Here is a 16,850-nt window from a genome sequence, read left to right on the forward strand (position 1 = left end):
ACATCGGAGATGACTGGATTGACGAGTAGGGATGGATTCAGATGTCTGGAGATCCGAATTATTCGTATTCGTATTCGGATAAAGTGCTAATATGGATATCCGTATTCGTATTCGATTTTAATATGAATGTTAAATAGACAAATCTGAATTCGGTTTTTCTCTATCCGGTTTAAGATTCGTATTCGACAACATTCGACAAAACCATGAAATATCCGATACTATTCGTATCCGAAAGAAAAACGTATTCGATAAAAATCAATTTGAATTTAGTTTTATTACTAATTATTAATTACAATTGATTTTAAACTTTAAATAATGCACTAAAAACTGATGCACACCATTTAAAATGTTAAAGATATTTATATCATAAATAAATGATTGTGTTAATCTTACATTATTTTAATTAATATTAAAAAGTCTAATTTTGAATACATTAGATTATTGGAGTTTTTAGAGTCCAAAATACAAATATACTTAATATACAAAAAGATTATATTTAGAGTCCAAAATATAAATATACCCGCTATAAATATTTTATTTAAAATATGATATTCAACTAAGTTTCAACTAAATAATGTAGATGTACTATTGTTCATAATTTACTTGTAATATGATTTTTATCAACTATAAATCCATCGATAAAACAAATTAATACTTGTTATGATGTTATATTCCAAATCAAGTATTTATTTGAATGTGAATCCGAATTCAAACTATCCATTTTGTATTCGTATCCGATAGTATTCATATTCGTATCGAATTAAAATATGGTAAATAGTGACATTCAGATTTGTTTCGTATTCGTATCCGATAGTATTCATATTCGTATTCGAATTAAAATATGGTAAATAGTGACATTCAGATTTGTTTCCATGTGTATCCGATCCGAATCCATCCCTACCGACGAGGACGTGTTCAAGGTCCACGCTTCGGTGTCGGTACATAAAATCCATGCTTTTTATAAAGTTGATATGGACTTGATTGGTTTAAAATTGCAGGTTCTACGGGGAGATAAACAGAGTTTGGGGATTTTGATACCAAAAGAATCTCATGCATTGTATTCTCTGGTGGATCCACCAGCGCACGGCTGCTATTACTTGCTGCACAACAATCCACCTATCTATACAATTGGATGCTTTATTCTCCGCCACATATCAAACTTTACACGCTGCACTAGTTTTCAGGGGGGAGGGGGAGGAGTAACTATTAACTCTATCTGTGCCCATTCCAGTTGTAGGTGATGGACTTCCTGAAGAGACTAGTGAAAGTAGTGTTTAGGAGGTGTTTAGTTTCTGGAGACTAATTTTTAGTCATTCTGTTTAATTCCATTTTAGTTCCTAAATTATTATATATGGAAACAAAACTCTATTTTAGTTTCCGTATTTAATAATTTAGGAACTAAAATAGAATAAAATAGAGGGACTAAAAATTAGTCCCAAAAACCAAACACCCCCTTAATATATGCTGAAGATTTTAGGGTTAATTTCTGACAAAGAGGACTAGGGAACTGAACTGCACCTGATGTCAGTTCTATGGTGTGTAGCCAATCTCTTTATTGTAGCTTGGTAATACTACATTACTGAACTGTATGTCGTCATGTCAAATAATCCAAAGCATTCCATGCCAGTCAGTGCCATGAACAATAACCATCTTGAACTAATTAAGCATTATGTTTGAAGGAGTTTCTAAGTTATTCTCGGTGGTTTAAAGATTGTTGAATTTCTTCATCGAAAAATCTCTAGCAAATTATACAACAAAACAAGCATTACTGTTTCGAATATTGAGTAAAAGAAGCTCAAACTACACCAAACACATTTTTACAGTATGTGGAAATGTAAAGGAAAAAAAAAGAAAGAAACTTCCTCCATTTTGCATCTTCATCGTAGACATTATTCTGCTAAATGGTAAACCTTTTCCTGTTCATGTCAATACACAAATGACCTCCTTTTAAGCCCAAGTATCCAGCATACCTCAGTTTTTATGCCTTCTTATTAATCAAGGGATCAACAATGACTTGAGGTTTGAAATCTGGCTTCAAGTACTCTGAGAGCAAGGATGCATACATCTCATAGCGAGCAGTCATGCGGAAGGCCCACTTGTCTTTGATCTGGCGGCATAGGTTGAGGTCCATATCGGAGATGATCAAGCCATCTCGGTAGCGTGATAGAGATGGGGTGCAGGAGGCATCAGGTGCTGAGAAATGGCTAGATCCATAGAAATGGCCAAAGTCTGCGTGTTGCGGTTTCCCATCACCGGATGTGAAAGGATTAGGGAACACTTCTGTGCCAACCCGATTAATTGATCCAACGAAGTAGCTGTTTGCAATTGCGGCGTTCCTTGCCTGAAATAACAAAAAAATAATCATTCACCCCAAATTTTGCATATGCATTTATATAAAGAAATGTTCTATAGCGCACAAAAGAGCACATAAATTTTGTCTGACCTCAATGGGCCACATTGGTTCACTCAGTTCACCAACAGTCGCAGATGGGTTGAACACTATTTCAGCTCCATTGAGACCAAACGCAAGCCAATTAAGGGGATGATGTCTTCCATAACAAATGTTCACTCCTATTTTGCCATAAGCTGTTTCAAACACTGGATGCCCAGTGTTACCCTCCATGTAGTATGTGCTCTCATTGAAATCACCAACTCTTGGAATGTGATTCTACAGTAGCGTTTATTAAGACAATGTAAAAGCTTTCTGACAGAATGAAGAAATAGAAAATGCAGCCAAGGAAAATAAAATTGTAGCGATACACATACCTTTCGATGAATGCCAATTATGTTGCCGTTGTTTCCAATAACAACAGCAGTATTCCAAATAGTCTCCCCATGGTTTATATCCCTTTCAAGGATTGGGCTCACTATTACCATGTTATACTTCTGTGCAAGTTCCTGAAGGAATTGAGTAGATTCTCCATCAACTGGTTCAGCAAATTCACACCATCTTTTCTCGCGTGTGCAGAAGGCAAAAGGCATTGTCCAGGCTTCCTGAATTTGATATATGAATCATTAGGAACGATCTTCCTATTTAGAATATAACTCAATGTCCTGAACTGTATACGACGAGTTACTCACTTGTAAGCACATAATATTGACACCAGAAGCGCCGGCTGCATCAATTAGAGGTTTTATTTTGTCCATGATTGCCTTCTTTTGGTCAGCAAAGTGACAAGTAGTGGGAACAGCAATTGAGTTCTGAATTAGACCTACTCGAACAACTCTTGATTGCCTCAGAAACTCTTTGTCTGCACTAAAACGGAATGCCTGTAGCACAAGTAGATTTAAATCCATCAACCAATATAATTAGTTTCTGTATGATAGCTGCTGATGTCTAGAAAAAACATGCTACGTCTCTGCAATCACATAAATCACTTGACAAGCACAGTAATGAAAAATGGCAATTTATTATGAGTTAACCTGCAAATCAAAACTGTGTGTTTCCGCAAGAGTGGTTGTGGCGTCAGGCAGTGAGATAGCCTCAAGAGGTCGTGCACAATTCAGTCCCAGCAGCAATCGACTTGCTTCCTGTCAAAAGGAAAAAGTTGCCAGTATCAACAAAGTGAACCTAAATGTCATCTAGATATCCATATGATTACGACCCAATGAAACAGATCGAGAGTTGAGTACAGCAGGGTACAGTATTTACGATTCTGAAATCAGGCCATAGGTAAATTTCAGCTCCACCGATATTGCTAAGTAAACACCATTACATCTGAGGCTCTGTCTAGGAACAAAAGAGGACATGTACTAAATTCTATCGATTTTTTGTTGTTGGAAGAGGTACACAACCATCAGGCATCAGTATGAATATTATTACAATAAGCACGTTTATAGTCCACGTGATTACTAAGCTCAGTGGTGCAAAATAACCACCTATATGAAGAGAAAGTGACTAGTTGACCGCTTGATCGTTAATTGGGCCAATTCAGAGAACTAAAACTGTTCACAAACTTCCACCGTTCAACTGCCGGGGCAGCTGGACCACTCTTCCCGGTCGCAATTTGTTATCCAGTCAGTTCGCCCAAGCACGCCTTCTGGACTGGATTTGGATACGGCATCCATCCAAGAAGCAAGGAACGGGCACGGGCGACGGCACGGCGGCACGAATCTGAGCCTCCGCCTAGCGATCGATGGAATGATGGGAGAGCAATACCTGGAATAGATCGGGGGAAAGGTTGGCCTCCAGGAGCCTGTGCAGGGACTCGTACCCGCCGATCGACCCCGCAGGCGGTGGCGTCTTCCCCTCCTCCCCCTGCGCGACCCCTGAGCCGTTGCTGGTCGCCATTTCCTCTCGCTTGCGCGCGCGCGCCGGGAGCTTCTTGCCTTCTTCCCTCGGACTGGACCGATCGACTCGGGGAGAGGGAGAAGCGAGCAGGTCTCTTCCTCAATCAACTAGTGGGAGTGTGAGACGTCACGACGAAAAACATGTGATGTTATGTGATGATCTTGATTGGCTTCTTGCATGCTTTTCGGATGGATGATAAACACCAAACACCCAATTCCCATGTGATTTGGATTGACTTCAGCCTGATAACGTGTGATGCTGGGATGATAATACGATAATAATAAATAATATTGTACTTATAACTCAACAAAACAAAAGGATTCGTGCAAATAAAAAAAGTGGCACCTGTTAATACGTAACCTACAAAGACGGGTTACTAGAAATACGTCAATAGGCACAGGAGACACGTTAGCCCCTCGATCATAAACGGACGGCTCCTAGGCGGGGGAAGCAGATAGGCCCCGCCAAGAGCCTACCACACCTGCCACCGCCTCGCTGCCGATGTCGGCGGCCGCCGCCGCCCGGCTCCTCCGTTTGGCCCCGCGCCGGCTCCAGGTTCCAAAGGCCTCCCCGCTCGCCGCGATTTCGTTCCCGCTCCCGCGTACGACACCTCTCTCCGCTGCCTCGGGGCGGCGGCAGCGCTTCTGCGCCGCGGCGCAGGCCCCCGCCCCCGCATACGCGGCGACAGGGACGGCGGGCGAGGCCGTGGGGGAGTTCAGGAAGCGGCTGCGGGTGGCGGACGTGAAGGGCGGGGAGGACGAGGGCGCTGCCTGGGTGGGCAAGGAGCTCGCCGTGCGCGGGTGGGTGCGCACCTGCCGCGCCCAGAGGACCGTCACCTTCGTCGAGGTGGACGCTTGCGACTTCATTTTGCTATGGTTTTGATCAATTGAAATTTGGTGCTACAGTGATGCGCGTCGTTGGCAGATTTTACTTTTGCTGAAATGGGTGCATATGGTTAGCTGGGTGACTCTAGTGAATGTATCTATGTGCCTTGCTTTTGTACCAGGAATCATGCTATCGAATAGGATGCTCAATGAGCGTTTCACAATGTTAACAATGCCTTGATATTTGGTTAAATATTCTGAGTGATATAGTGCTGCATGTTTCAACTGATAGTGTATCTCTTTTGCTCTAGTAATGAACAACAAGACCCTAGCTAACATGTCATAACACTCTGGCTAAGGAGCCAGTCAAATCATAATGCTTATGCACGTCACAAAGGAATTTATGTTTATGGACTCAAGTAGCTCTTGTCTTCTGCACATGCATAGATTACCATCCAGAGGAACAGGCATTATTATTAATATTGTTTTCTTTAAGAGTCTAATGCATTCTAAAACTTCAACTTTTAGGTCAATGATGGCTCTTGCTTGTCCAATATGCAATGTGTGTTGACTCCTGAAACAGAAGGCTATGACCAGGTATTACGTTTTGCCCATTTTGTGAAGGTTGCAAGTTTATACTTTTGCAAGCTTCTCTTACACTGCATTGGTTGCAGTTTATAAGGCTATAATACATTTTATTTGTCATTATTTTCAATGATGGCTGTCAGATAGACTCTGTCACTACTGGAGCATCTGTACTAGTTGAGGGAGTTGTTGCAAGCAGCCAAGGCGGTAAGCAAAAAGTGGAGTTGAAGGTTTCAAAGATCACTGTGGTAATTATTCCAGTACTTCAGAATTACTTTTAGTTCAGGAGTTCCTGTGAAAGAGTATAGTCTGTAACTGACTAGCTTGTTAAGATGTCAAGAAATTTCTTTATGTTTCTGCATTTCTAAAAAAGTACAGGAATACTTATTTTGTAGTCAGTAGTTAGTTAATGTCTCATTTAATCATTTTGCATGCCAACTGTAGTCAACTGAAGCATCCTATGAGGCCATATTTTCTGTTGTTCTATTGTTTCAAGTTGTACACACGCTATGTAACTTCCTTTGCTGTATGCTATACTTAACTAATCAGGCCTCTACAATTACCTTTCGTTTGTCAGATTGTGGACCAAGAACATTCAGAGTCTGATGACCTTATTTTTTTGCGCCTTTATTTCTTGTCTTGTGCTAATGTTTATTTTTATTTTCTTTTTGCAGATTGGTAAGAGTGACCCCACATCTTTTCCTATACAGAAGAAACGGGCATCAAGAGAGTTCCTTAGAACTGTAGCCCATCTCCGTCCTCGGACAAACACTTTTGGTGCAGTATGTTCTACATTGCTGGGCCTCCTTTACTGGCATTCTGAGGACTTTAAAAGCTGCTACTTTGATATTATTTTGGTTCATTCTAGTATAAAGGCGCATAGATTCGTTAACCAAGAGATTGCAGACGATACATTTTCTTTCCTTCCATTACTCACTCACCCAGAAATTGGATGGAATGCCCTTTCTGTTTGTGTTATTAGTTCCATGTGTTAGCTTACAATTTTGTACACATATGTTAAATGGTTGCCCATTCAATTTTCTAGATTTTGGAGTCGTATGGTTATATTTTCCCCTTTCGAATATGGACCACTTGGACACTGACTAAAGATAATGAATTACCATATGTGCTGATGATCTAGTTACACAAATCTCTAAAAATGATATGGAATATGATTTTTACCCCATGTTTTCTTGTTCAGTAATTATGCAAGTTTCTCCTGTGGATTTGCTTACTGGAACTGGATATGTGTGTGCTTATTTAGGTGGCAAGAGTGAGAAATGCTCTGGCATACGCAACTCATAAATTCTTTCAAGACAATGGATTTGTTTGGGTTTCAAGCCCAATTATTACTGCCTCAGATTGTGAAGGAGCTGGGGAGCAGTTTTACGTGACTACTTTGGTTAGTTTTTCTTCAATATGTTTCTTTAGATAGACTACTTACGCTTAGAATTTGGTTGCTGTATAGAAAATGTTCTGCTCATCGATGTTAAACTGAATCTAGCCCATGTCTATGTTTACACAAGTATTTCAATTGGAGCCTATGCTCTGAATCAGAAACCATACAGCCTGACAAGCTGCCCAGTCCAGTTGTATCATTATTGGAGTGTACATGTTGCAATTTTTTACCTATATTGCTTACAGAACTTTCTTAAAGTTGCACCTGTCAAATATCCGGTGTATGGAAGTCCTAGAAATGGTATACCAGGTTTACTGTTAGATAAGGTTGCATGCTTTTTTTGCAGAATTGTAAATGTAAACATTGAAGTTATACCATCATTATCCCATATGTGTTCTAATGCATATATGTATAAGAGTATATAACTAAGTTCATGATTACTAGTGGCATTGTTGTCTTCCACAGAACTTGTTAGAATGATATGCAGCTGTCCATTTTGCCTTCTTGTTCCTTGGTTTTCCTTGTTGCATTCTGGTTTGATTTGAATGTATTTAATATTTTTGCCACTTCTATAATATAGCTTTCGAATAGCACCGAAGGTGGTTCCCTACTCAAAGATATTCCTGCGACCAAGGATGGAAGGGTTGATTGGTCACAGGTAGCCTTTGCCCTTGTTAGCATGTTACCTGAGTCAATTTGTTTATATCATATGATGCCCTATATTTAATGTTATTTAGTTTCTCTAAACTGTACAAGTAATAAAAATCTTGCCAATGTTATTTATGCTAGGATTTCTTCTGCAAACCAGCATTTCTGACAGTATCTGGACAGCTCAATGGTGAAACATATGCTTCAGCTCTATCTGATGTAATTCTTTTGCCACATTCATTTGAAACAGTAAACCCTGTTATGTTTGATAGCTTTAATTAGTTTTTTCATTTCCTCATTCATTTTTTTGTCCAGATTTACACATTTGGTCCAACGTTTAGGGCTGAAAATTCAAACACTGCAAGGCATCTGGCTGAATTTTGGGTACTTGAAATCCTCACACCTCTATCTTTAGAATCCGATTAAACACTGATTATTCACACTTTGCTGTTTCGTTGTTGTGAGTGAAGATGATTGAACCTGAGCTTGCCTTTGCGGATCTAAATGATGACATGGCTTGTGCAACTGCATATCTCCAGTATGTAGTAGGTGTCTTCCTCTACATTTTCATTTGATGGTCAAGTTTACTGCTAGCCATTTCTGCAGTGTTGTTTTTATTAAAGCCTCTTGTCTATTAAATTGGGGAAATTTCAAGCGGTGACTCACCTTTAACCTAATTAACGCTGTTTCATGCAGGTAAAGTATATTCTAGAGAACTGCAAAGAGGATATGGATTTCTTCAATACATGGGTTGAGAAAGGCATCATAGATCGATTAAATGTATAGCTCTTATATATAGCTTTCCTTTTTTATCATATCTAGACAGACTTATTTTCTCGGCCCTGAAAACAGTTTGGCTTACTTTCTTGGCCCTTCTATTTTGAACTTGCCTATTTTTTGCCAGAAACCTATCTTTAGTTCTTTAAATGGCTCTTCTGTTAGTTTTGGGACTTAAACGGTGGCAAGTCAAGGATAAAATGACAATTTTATCCCTAGGTGAAAATAATAAATCAGTGCATAAGACTAGTTTGTCTGTGTTTAATTTTGGTAAATATTTTTGCATGGTTTAAGGTCACCATATTTCTAGCTCCATATTTAAAATAGTTTCTTATTTTATGTAATTTTTCTCCATGCTAAATATTTTGCAAAATAAACACAAACTGAACTTTGCACTGACTTGTTTTTCACCTAGAGGGCCAAGAAAGTAAGCCAAACCGTTTTCAGGGCCAAGGAAATAATTCTCATATCTTGCAGCAGCATATAGCTTTCGACTCAACGTATATTTTGATCAAGAGGAATGATGTCAGTAAATTCACTTCTGCTTGCCCACAGGATGTAGTAGAGAAGAACTTTGTTCACTTGTCTTACACTGATGCTGTCGAGCTACTACTTGGGTCCAAGAAGAAATTTGAGTTTCCGGTAATGCATGAGTGACAGCTTCTAAGAATAACTTTCTCATGTTTGTCACAGTAATACTTATTTGATGTTTTTAAAAAAAATGATTTACAATTGTAAGGAAGATTGAAGCATATACTTCTGAAAATGACTGAATGCCTGAAATGTTGGTATTTGTCTTCACAGTTCAATGTTGACTTCTGGTTGTTTTGATAGTATGAAATCACCTGTGTGCTTTCTACTTGTACAGAGTCCCACATACCAATATTTGTTCCCTGATCTTAAATAACTGAGGCAGAAGCTAAGTGATGTTCATATGAAAATAAATGTCTTAGCTGACCTTTTCCCCCTTCTTTCTCTCGGCAAAAATCACCAGGTAAAGTGGGGTTTGGATCTTCAAAGTGAGCACGAGCGATATATCACAGAAGTTGCCTTTGATGGGCGCCCTGTAATAATCAGAGATTACCCAAAGGTTTGCAGCGTACAGTTTTCGGTGTTAATATTAGTTTTGAAACAAAGTAACCATAGCTTTTCATTTTCATTAGGAAATCAAAGCTTTCTATATGAGAGAAAATGATGATGGGAAGACAGTTGCTGCAATGGATTTGTTGGTTCCTCGGGTAAAAGCACAGAGTAACAGACCATATATAAAATTCTTAGCATGTGAAGTTGTGAACGAATGAAACGGAACAAAAGCTTTAGCTATTGCCAATACTGACAGTGTCTGTTCAATGTCAGGTTGGTGAGCTTATTGGGGGAAGCCAGAGGGAAGAGCGTCTTGATTACCTTGAAGCCCGACTAGACGAGCAAAATCTGAACAAGGAGAGCTACTGGTGGTATCTGGACCTACGGCGATATGGATCAGGTTATAATACACTGGCTCATGTTAAAATTTTAAAAAATGACGCATACTGATATTTTTTTTCTATTTTCTGTTGCACCTTTTTCCTCCCTTCTTGATGGTTCATTACAAACTTTGACTTTTTTCTGGTCCAGTTCCCCACGCCGGTTTCGGTCTTGGATTTGAGCGGCTTGTACAGTTTGCTACTGGAATAGACAACATCAGAGACGCCATCCCATTTCCCCGAGTTCCTGGCTCAGCCGAGTTTTAGGCTTCCTTTCGAATGTAGGAATTTTATGGGGATGGTATATGAATTTCACAGGAAATGGTTCAAAAACACATGAATTATCTTTTAATCCAAAGGAGGCCTTAGCGCCCCGAAAGTGTTGTCATTTGTTTCATCATTGTACAGAGTTGAGCTGAGACTCGTGGTTAATCGAGCCAACCAGTGTTGTGGCATGCTTCTCCAAATATATATCCAGCAGGTGCTCCTGACTCACTCCATCTTGCTTGCAGTCGTTGACGAAGGCTTGCTTCACTCACCCGACGATCCTAAACCATGCTATCTCCAGCAGTCTTACTATCTCATCCCCTAAAACAGTGTAATCTACATATTTTGTGAGTCTATATATACGCTCTGGTACTAACTGCTTATTCGCTCTGCATCCATGGAATTGCCTTCTCCGTGCTGTTTCACTCACCCAACGATCATAAACCCTAATGGCTTGTTCAAAGCAAAGGAATTAAGGGGACTAAAATCTATTACTATTCAAAATTGAATAGCAAGGGATTTTAGCCTTTCAATATCTTCTAATTCTTTTGCTCCTAAACACGTCCTAAGGGATAGTTTAAAAACTCAATTTCATTCAGAATTGGAAAAAATTAAAATAAAAATGAACTAATTTCCTCTCAATCTTCCCCGTTTAAAGGGGATTTATGTTTCCAAGCTAGCCTTAACGGTACTAGCTTATTCTCTCGTGCATTGAGTCGCTGATTCGATTCAACCAGGCTCCGGCATGATTCATTTCATCGAATTGCCTTCTTTGGGTTGGGTTGATCTCACATGATTTGGTCAAGGAACTGAACTGAACACAGTAATTATGCCATGATCGTAAGCACATCTGTAAGACTAGAAAAACAAATCGTGCTTAAACCCTAACCACTAGGTACGGTAGAATAGATGTTATACTTTTTGATATTAGATGGAGCGCCATTGTAAGGCCATGTTTGGTTTCTTTAGTTTAGGGACTAAAGTTTAGTTAGGACTTAGGAGACTAAAGTTTAGTTCCTAACATGTTTGGTTCTAAGGGCTAAAAATAGTAAGAATATACTAAATGATTTATAAGAAGACTAAAATGACTTTTAACATTCTTCTACTATTAGTACAATTGAACTAAATGAGGGGTAAATATGGAATTAATATGATTTAGTCCCTTTTATCACATATGTGAAGGACTAAAGAGTAAACCATTTTAGTTAATATTTTAGTCCTAGTGTTTGGCAAAAAAGGGACTAAAAACTAGAGACTAATCTTTAGTCCCTCTAACCAAATACCCCCTAAGGCTAAAAAACGAACTGTGCTCAAATTCTAGCCACTGGATATATAGTAGAACAGAGCGACGTTGTCTTGATAAGAGAGGGTGAGGATAAGCCACGACGATTACCTTTTTCTTTACTGGCTATGTTAGAGGTGTGTATGGAAGAAAAGCTTATCGGTGAATGTTGGTTTATGTGTCGGTCCTTTCTCTAATTTGTTAACTTATATTTCACACTTTTTGATAAATCGATACACTAAAATCAAGACGTTACAGTAACTTGTTATACGCTACTAAATTTGGTGATTATAGAATATCTTTCTATTTCAAAATAGAGAACTTAGTCTTGAGAGAGGTGGTTGTATTTTATGACTCTTTAATCTAAAATCATAGGTGCTTCATTAAACACATGCCAGCTACGTGATTCCTAAATATGTTGTGTGGAAGCTCTTTTAGTTAGCGGATTTACAAACATTTTCTCTGTATATATATGATTAAGTTCAATTGATTGATCCTGAACTTTCTCATTTATAAATATTTAATATTAATGTGTTTAGAATCAACACTAGACATTGTTATAGGAGTAACCTACTCTTAGTTCATTATTGCAATATACCTTTAGTGGGTTTGTTATATTGTATACCTCTTAATTTTCTTAAGCTTCATAATCTATCTCGTTGTCTCATAAAATGCAATAAATTCAATATACATTATCGATGATGTGTTTACTTTGAACTTTTTTTACGATATAACTCCTCTGGTGAGTTTGAATATTTTACCCGATGTGGACTTTCTATTTTCTTCGCAACCTGCATAATCTGATTTGAGTAACCTATAATCTAAATGCTACTTAATTTTCTATATGTTAATATAAGGTATTTTGTACATTGCAAATATCACAGTAGTTTCTTAATGGTTTTCTAGTGCTCTCCCGGTTATGAATGCCAAGTTAGGGTGCGTACATATTTGAACATACATTATGCTTCTAAAGTTGAAGCATATAGAACCAATTTTATTCAGTTGATTTCATATTGGTTCTAGGGGCCTTGTTTAATCTTAAACTTATCGCCCTTGACTATTGTAGCAGGTGTACGTGTGATATCTTGGCCACTTTGATGTTGATATCCTGGTCCAAGACTTAATAAAATTAATAAAGTATCCATACAAATAAGGTGCATCTTCTTTTTCGGAAGTCTATCTCGAAAAAACCTCCAAATTAAGCGTGTTTGGCTTGGAGCAATTTGGGATGGGTGACCGATCGAGAAGTTTTCTCAGACGAGCATGAGTGAGGACAAAGTGCGCACAAAAGACTCATGTTGGTCTGTGTGGACAATATATGATCATAGATAGTTGTCAGAAGTAAGTACCACCGGTCTGGGACTGGGCGGAGTGTTACAAGTGGGTATCAGAGCCGACCCTCACGGTTTCATGGGCGTGTGTGGGTTAGGGTTCGAGTATATGGCGCATGGCGCATGTGGGCCCGGAGTGGTCACATGACATGGCATATGACGACACTAGACACACGGATGTGACTAAGAGGGGAGGTTCCTGTATTGGGGTTGACCGACGAGGACGTCGGTCTTCTAAAGGGGGTTGTCGGAGAGGATTTCTCCCCGGCCGGGTGGCGCATTGCACCCGCCCTAAATCCTAAAGAGAGGAGGGGCCTAAGCGTTTTGCTTGCTACGAGACTGGTGGATCAACACACGAGAGCACGCGAGGGTTTAGAGTGGTTCGGGCCGCCGGAGCGTAATACCCTACTCCACTGTGTGATGTATTGCTTGGGAGCTTGTATGAACTTGAGAGTGTCTGCCTAGAGTTGGGTCTAGCGTCGCGTGCCTCCCCTTTTATAGCTGAAGGGGGGCATGCACAAAGGGACCGGGCCCCGACATGTGGGCCCAGGGACAAAATGTATATATAATACTTGAAGCTTCTAATGTTCGCTGCTGGGGCAATCTTCCCACGCCCTGACGCTGGAGATCTGCGCGTCCTTGGCGTGCTGGGAAGCTTTCTTGCAGAAGGGACAACGAGCACAGTCCGCCGCATGGCACAGGCGCGCTGTTTGATGATAGATTGGACAGGCGCGTCGTCTGACACCGTCTGCCAGCGGAGAGGACTGGACGCATTAAATGCCGAGAGGGCACATCTTTCGTTGGCTTGGCGCAGGCGTCGCGTCCCTACTGCAATAAATGCAGTGGATGCGTGACTCCAGTGACCCAACGTCAGACTCCTTCCGTTGGCTCACGTCATGGGCCACTTGCCATGTGGTAGTAGCGGGTTTCCGACTTAGAGGGGGGCGTGGTGCAAGCCCCGGACACGTGTCTGCCCCGGACCCCTTCCAGGGCAGGGTCTGGGTATTTCCTGCCCCTAGGATATGGGAATCGGTGGTGAACCGTCCGAACCACATTTGGAAGGGTCCGGGATCTGTCCCGGAGGTCCGCTCGCTAGGCACAGGGTCCAGTGCCTTCCATGCAGTAGGTCCAGGCCTGCTGCGTACATCCAGAGCACCTCGACCCCCAAGGCGGTTGATGTTGCGCGACGGTGGGCCGTTTACTGCGCCAACCAGAGACTTGGCACAACACATTTTCCTTGTAACAGGGGGTACCCCTGTTTCAAGGTACCGACAGTGGCCCCCGGGCCCACCTCAGGGGAGGGTGTGAGCCTGCAGGTGGGGCCGTAACCCTCTTCCTGTGTAAGCTCTGCATGACCGGGAACCGGGGCATCTTTTTAGCGCACGCCGTACTAACTTAGTGCGCACACTGAAAGGGAATTAGGCTTACATCTATTTTCCTAATTGATTTTGGTGGTTGAATTGCCCAACACAAATAATTGGACTAACTAGTTTACTCTAGTCTATACGTTATACAGGTGCCAAAGGTTCACAAAAAGCCAATAAAAAGACCAAGAAAAGGGTTCAACAAAAATAGCAAGGGACAACCGAAGTGTGCCCTGGTCTGGCGCACCGGACTGTCCGGTGTGCCACCGGACACTGTCCGGTGCACCAGGGAACTCCAAGCCCAACTCAACACCTTCGGGAATTTTCAGAGGCGCTCCGCTATAATTCACCGGACTGTCCGGTGCACCACCGGACAGTGTCCGGTGCTCCAAAGAGAGCGACTCTGAACTCGTCAGCTTCGGGAATCCGCTCCGCTATAATTCACCGGACATGTCCGGTGCACACCGGACTGTCCGGTGAGCCAGCGGAGCAACGGCTACTTCGCGCGCAACGGTCGACTGCAACGCATTAAATGCGCGCCTGCGCGCGCAGAGGACAGAGCACGCGCGGGTGGCACACCGGACAGTCTACAGGACTTGTCCGGTGCGCCACCGGACAGCCAGGCGGGCCCACAAGACAGAGCTCCAACGGTCGGAACCCAACGGCATGGTGACGTGGCTGGCGCACCGGACAGTGTCCGGTGGCGCACCGGACTGTCCGGTGCGCCATGCGACAGCAGCCTCCACCAAACGACTAGTTTGGTGGTTGGGGTTATAAATACCCCCAACCACCCCACATTCAAGTCATCCAAGTTTTCCACCTTCCAACTACTTATAAGAGCTCTTGCATTCAATTCTAGACACACCCAAGTGATCAAATCCTCTCCCAATTCCACAAAAGCTTTAGTGTTAAGTGAGAGAGATTTGTTGTGTTCTTTTGAGCTCTTGCACTTGGATTGCTTCTTTTTTTCACTCTTTCTTGCGAACAACTCAATTGTAACCGAGGCAAGAGACACCAATTGTGTGGTGGTCCTTGCGGGGAAGTTTGTTCCCGTTTGATTGAGAAGAAGAAGCTCACTCGGTCCGAGAGACCGTTTGAGAGAGGGAAAGGGTTGAAAGAGACCCGGTCTTTGTGAACACCTCAACGGGGAGTAGGTTTGCGAGAACCGAACCTCGGTAAAACAAATCTGTGTGTCACACTCTCTATTCGCTTGCGATTTGTTTTGCACCCTCTCTCTCGGACTCGATTATATTTCTAACGCTAACCCGGCTTGTAGTTGTGATTAAGTTTGTAAATTTCAGATTCGCCCTATTCACCCCCCTCTAGGCGACTTTCAATTGGTATCAGAGCCCGGTGCTTCATTAGAGCCTAACCGCTCGAAGTAATGTCAGGAGATCACGCCAAGAAGGAGATGGAGACCGGCGACAAGCCCACTACAAGCCACGGGAAAGCTTCATCGGAAGAGTCCCGCAACAAGGGGAAGGGGAAGGAGAAGAAATCCTCTTCCCACAAATCGCATCGGAGTGGCGACAAGAAAAAGATGAGGAAGGTGGTCTACTACGAGACCGATACTTCATCACCTTCCACCTCCGGCTCCGACGCGCCATCCATTACTTCTAAGCGCCATGAGCGCAAGAAGTTTAGTAAGATTCCCCTACGCTACCCTCGCATTCCTAAACATACGCCTTTACTTTCCGTCCCATTAGGCAAACCACCAACGTTTGATGGTGAAGATTATGCTAGGTGGAGTGATTTGATGCGATTTCATCTAACCTCACTCCACAAAAGTATATGGGATGTTGTTGAGTTTGGTGTACAGGTACCATCCGTAGGGGATGAAGATTATGATGAGGACGAAGTGGCCCAAATCCAACACTTCAACTCCCAAGCCTCAACTATACTCCTCGCCTCTCTAAGTCGAGAGGAGTATAATAAGGTGCAAGGCTTGAAAGGTGCCAAGGAGATTTGGGACATGCTAAAGACCGTGCACGAAGGAGACGAGGTGACCAAAATCACCAAGCGGGAAACGATCGAGGGGGAGCTCGGTCGCTTCCGGCTTCACCAAGGGGAGGAGCCACAAGACATGTACAACCGGCTCAAAACCTTGGTGAACCAAGTGCGCAACCTCGGGAGCAAAAAATGGGATGACCACGAAATGGTTAAGGTTATTCTAAGATCACTTGTTTTCCTTAACCCTACTCAAGTTCAATTAATTCGTGGGAATCCTAGATATACACTAATGACTCCCGAGGAAGTAATCGGGAATTTTGTGAGCTTTGAATTGATGATCAAAGGCTCAAAGAAGATCAACGAGCTTGACGGCCCCTCCACGTCCGAAGCACAACCGGTCGCATTTAAGGCGACGAAGGACAAGAAGGAGGAGTCTACATCAAGTAGAACACCCATCGACGCCTCCAAGCTCGACAACAAGGAAATGGCGCTCATCATCAAGAGCTTCCGCCAAATCCTCAAGCAAAGGAGGGGGAAGGATTACAAACCCCGCTCCAAGAAAGTTTGCTACAAGTGTCGTAAGCCCGGTCACTTTATTGCAAAATGTCCTATTTCTAGTGACAGTGATAGGGGCGACGACAAGAAGGGGAGAAGAAAGGAGAAGAAGAG

At 42.1% G+C, this 16,850-nt stretch overlaps 2 protein-coding genes across 2 annotated transcripts; one reads left to right on the forward strand and one right to left on the reverse strand.

The window, feature by feature from the left end:
• Positions 1-1,703: 1,703 nt before the first annotated feature.
• On the reverse strand, positions 1,704-4,441 carry LOC100283449 (beta alanine synthase 1). The gene is made up of 6 exons (NM_001156350.2): positions 4,160-4,441; positions 3,424-3,531; positions 3,082-3,270; positions 2,767-2,994; positions 2,444-2,668; positions 1,704-2,341 (listed from the first exon to the last, which is right to left on the reverse strand). Exons 1-6 carry the CDS (start codon positions 4,289-4,291, stop codon positions 1,979-1,981), a joined length of 1,245 nt encoding a protein of 414 aa, NP_001149822.1. The 5' UTR covers positions 4,292-4,441; the 3' UTR covers positions 1,704-1,978.
• A 255-nt stretch (positions 4,442-4,696) lies between these two features.
• LOC103633183 (asparagine--tRNA ligase, chloroplastic/mitochondrial) lies at positions 4,697-10,482 on the forward strand. Its single transcript, XM_020540738.3, has 15 exons — positions 4,697-5,137; positions 5,644-5,712; positions 5,844-5,948; positions 6,375-6,482; positions 6,965-7,102; positions 7,680-7,757; positions 7,889-7,966; positions 8,063-8,131; positions 8,218-8,292; positions 8,444-8,527; positions 9,080-9,166; positions 9,519-9,614; positions 9,688-9,762; positions 9,881-10,007; positions 10,139-10,482. The coding sequence occupies exons 1-15, from the start codon at positions 4,793-4,795 to the stop codon at positions 10,252-10,254; spliced, it is 1,650 nt and encodes a 549-aa protein (XP_020396327.1). The 5' UTR covers positions 4,697-4,792; the 3' UTR covers positions 10,255-10,482.
• Positions 10,483-16,850: the final 6,368 nt, after the last annotated feature.

Source organism: Zea mays, chromosome 7 (genome assembly GCF_902167145.1).
Source record: "Zea mays cultivar B73 chromosome 7, Zm-B73-REFERENCE-NAM-5.0, whole genome shotgun sequence".
Classification (NCBI taxonomy): Eukaryota; Viridiplantae; Streptophyta; class Magnoliopsida; order Poales; family Poaceae; genus Zea; species Zea mays.

Bases quoted from the DNA above. Each gene is read 5' to 3' on its own strand.
- LOC100283449 (NM_001156350.2), bottom strand. From the start codon at position 4,291: ATGGCGACCAGCAACGGCTCAGGGGTCGCGCAGGGGGAGGAGGGGAAG. The intron at 2,669-2,766 runs GTATGTGTATCG...ACGCTACTGTAG, and splicing joins TAATTGGCATTCATCGAAAG to AATCACATTCCAAGAGTTGG. The intron at 2,342-2,443 runs GTCAGACAAAAT...TTGTTATTTCAG, and splicing joins AACCAATGTGGCCCATTGAG to GCAAGGAACGCCGCAATTGC.
- LOC103633183 (XM_020540738.3), top strand. From the start codon at position 4,793: ATGTCGGCGGCCGCCGCCGCCCGGCTCCTCCGTTTGGCCCCGCGCCGG. The intron at 7,758-7,888 runs GTAGCCTTTGCC...TATTTATGCTAG, and splicing joins GAAGGGTTGATTGGTCACAG to GATTTCTTCTGCAAACCAGC. The intron at 8,528-9,079 runs GTATAGCTCTTA...GCTTGCCCACAG, and splicing joins GCATCATAGATCGATTAAAT to GATGTAGTAGAGAAGAACTT.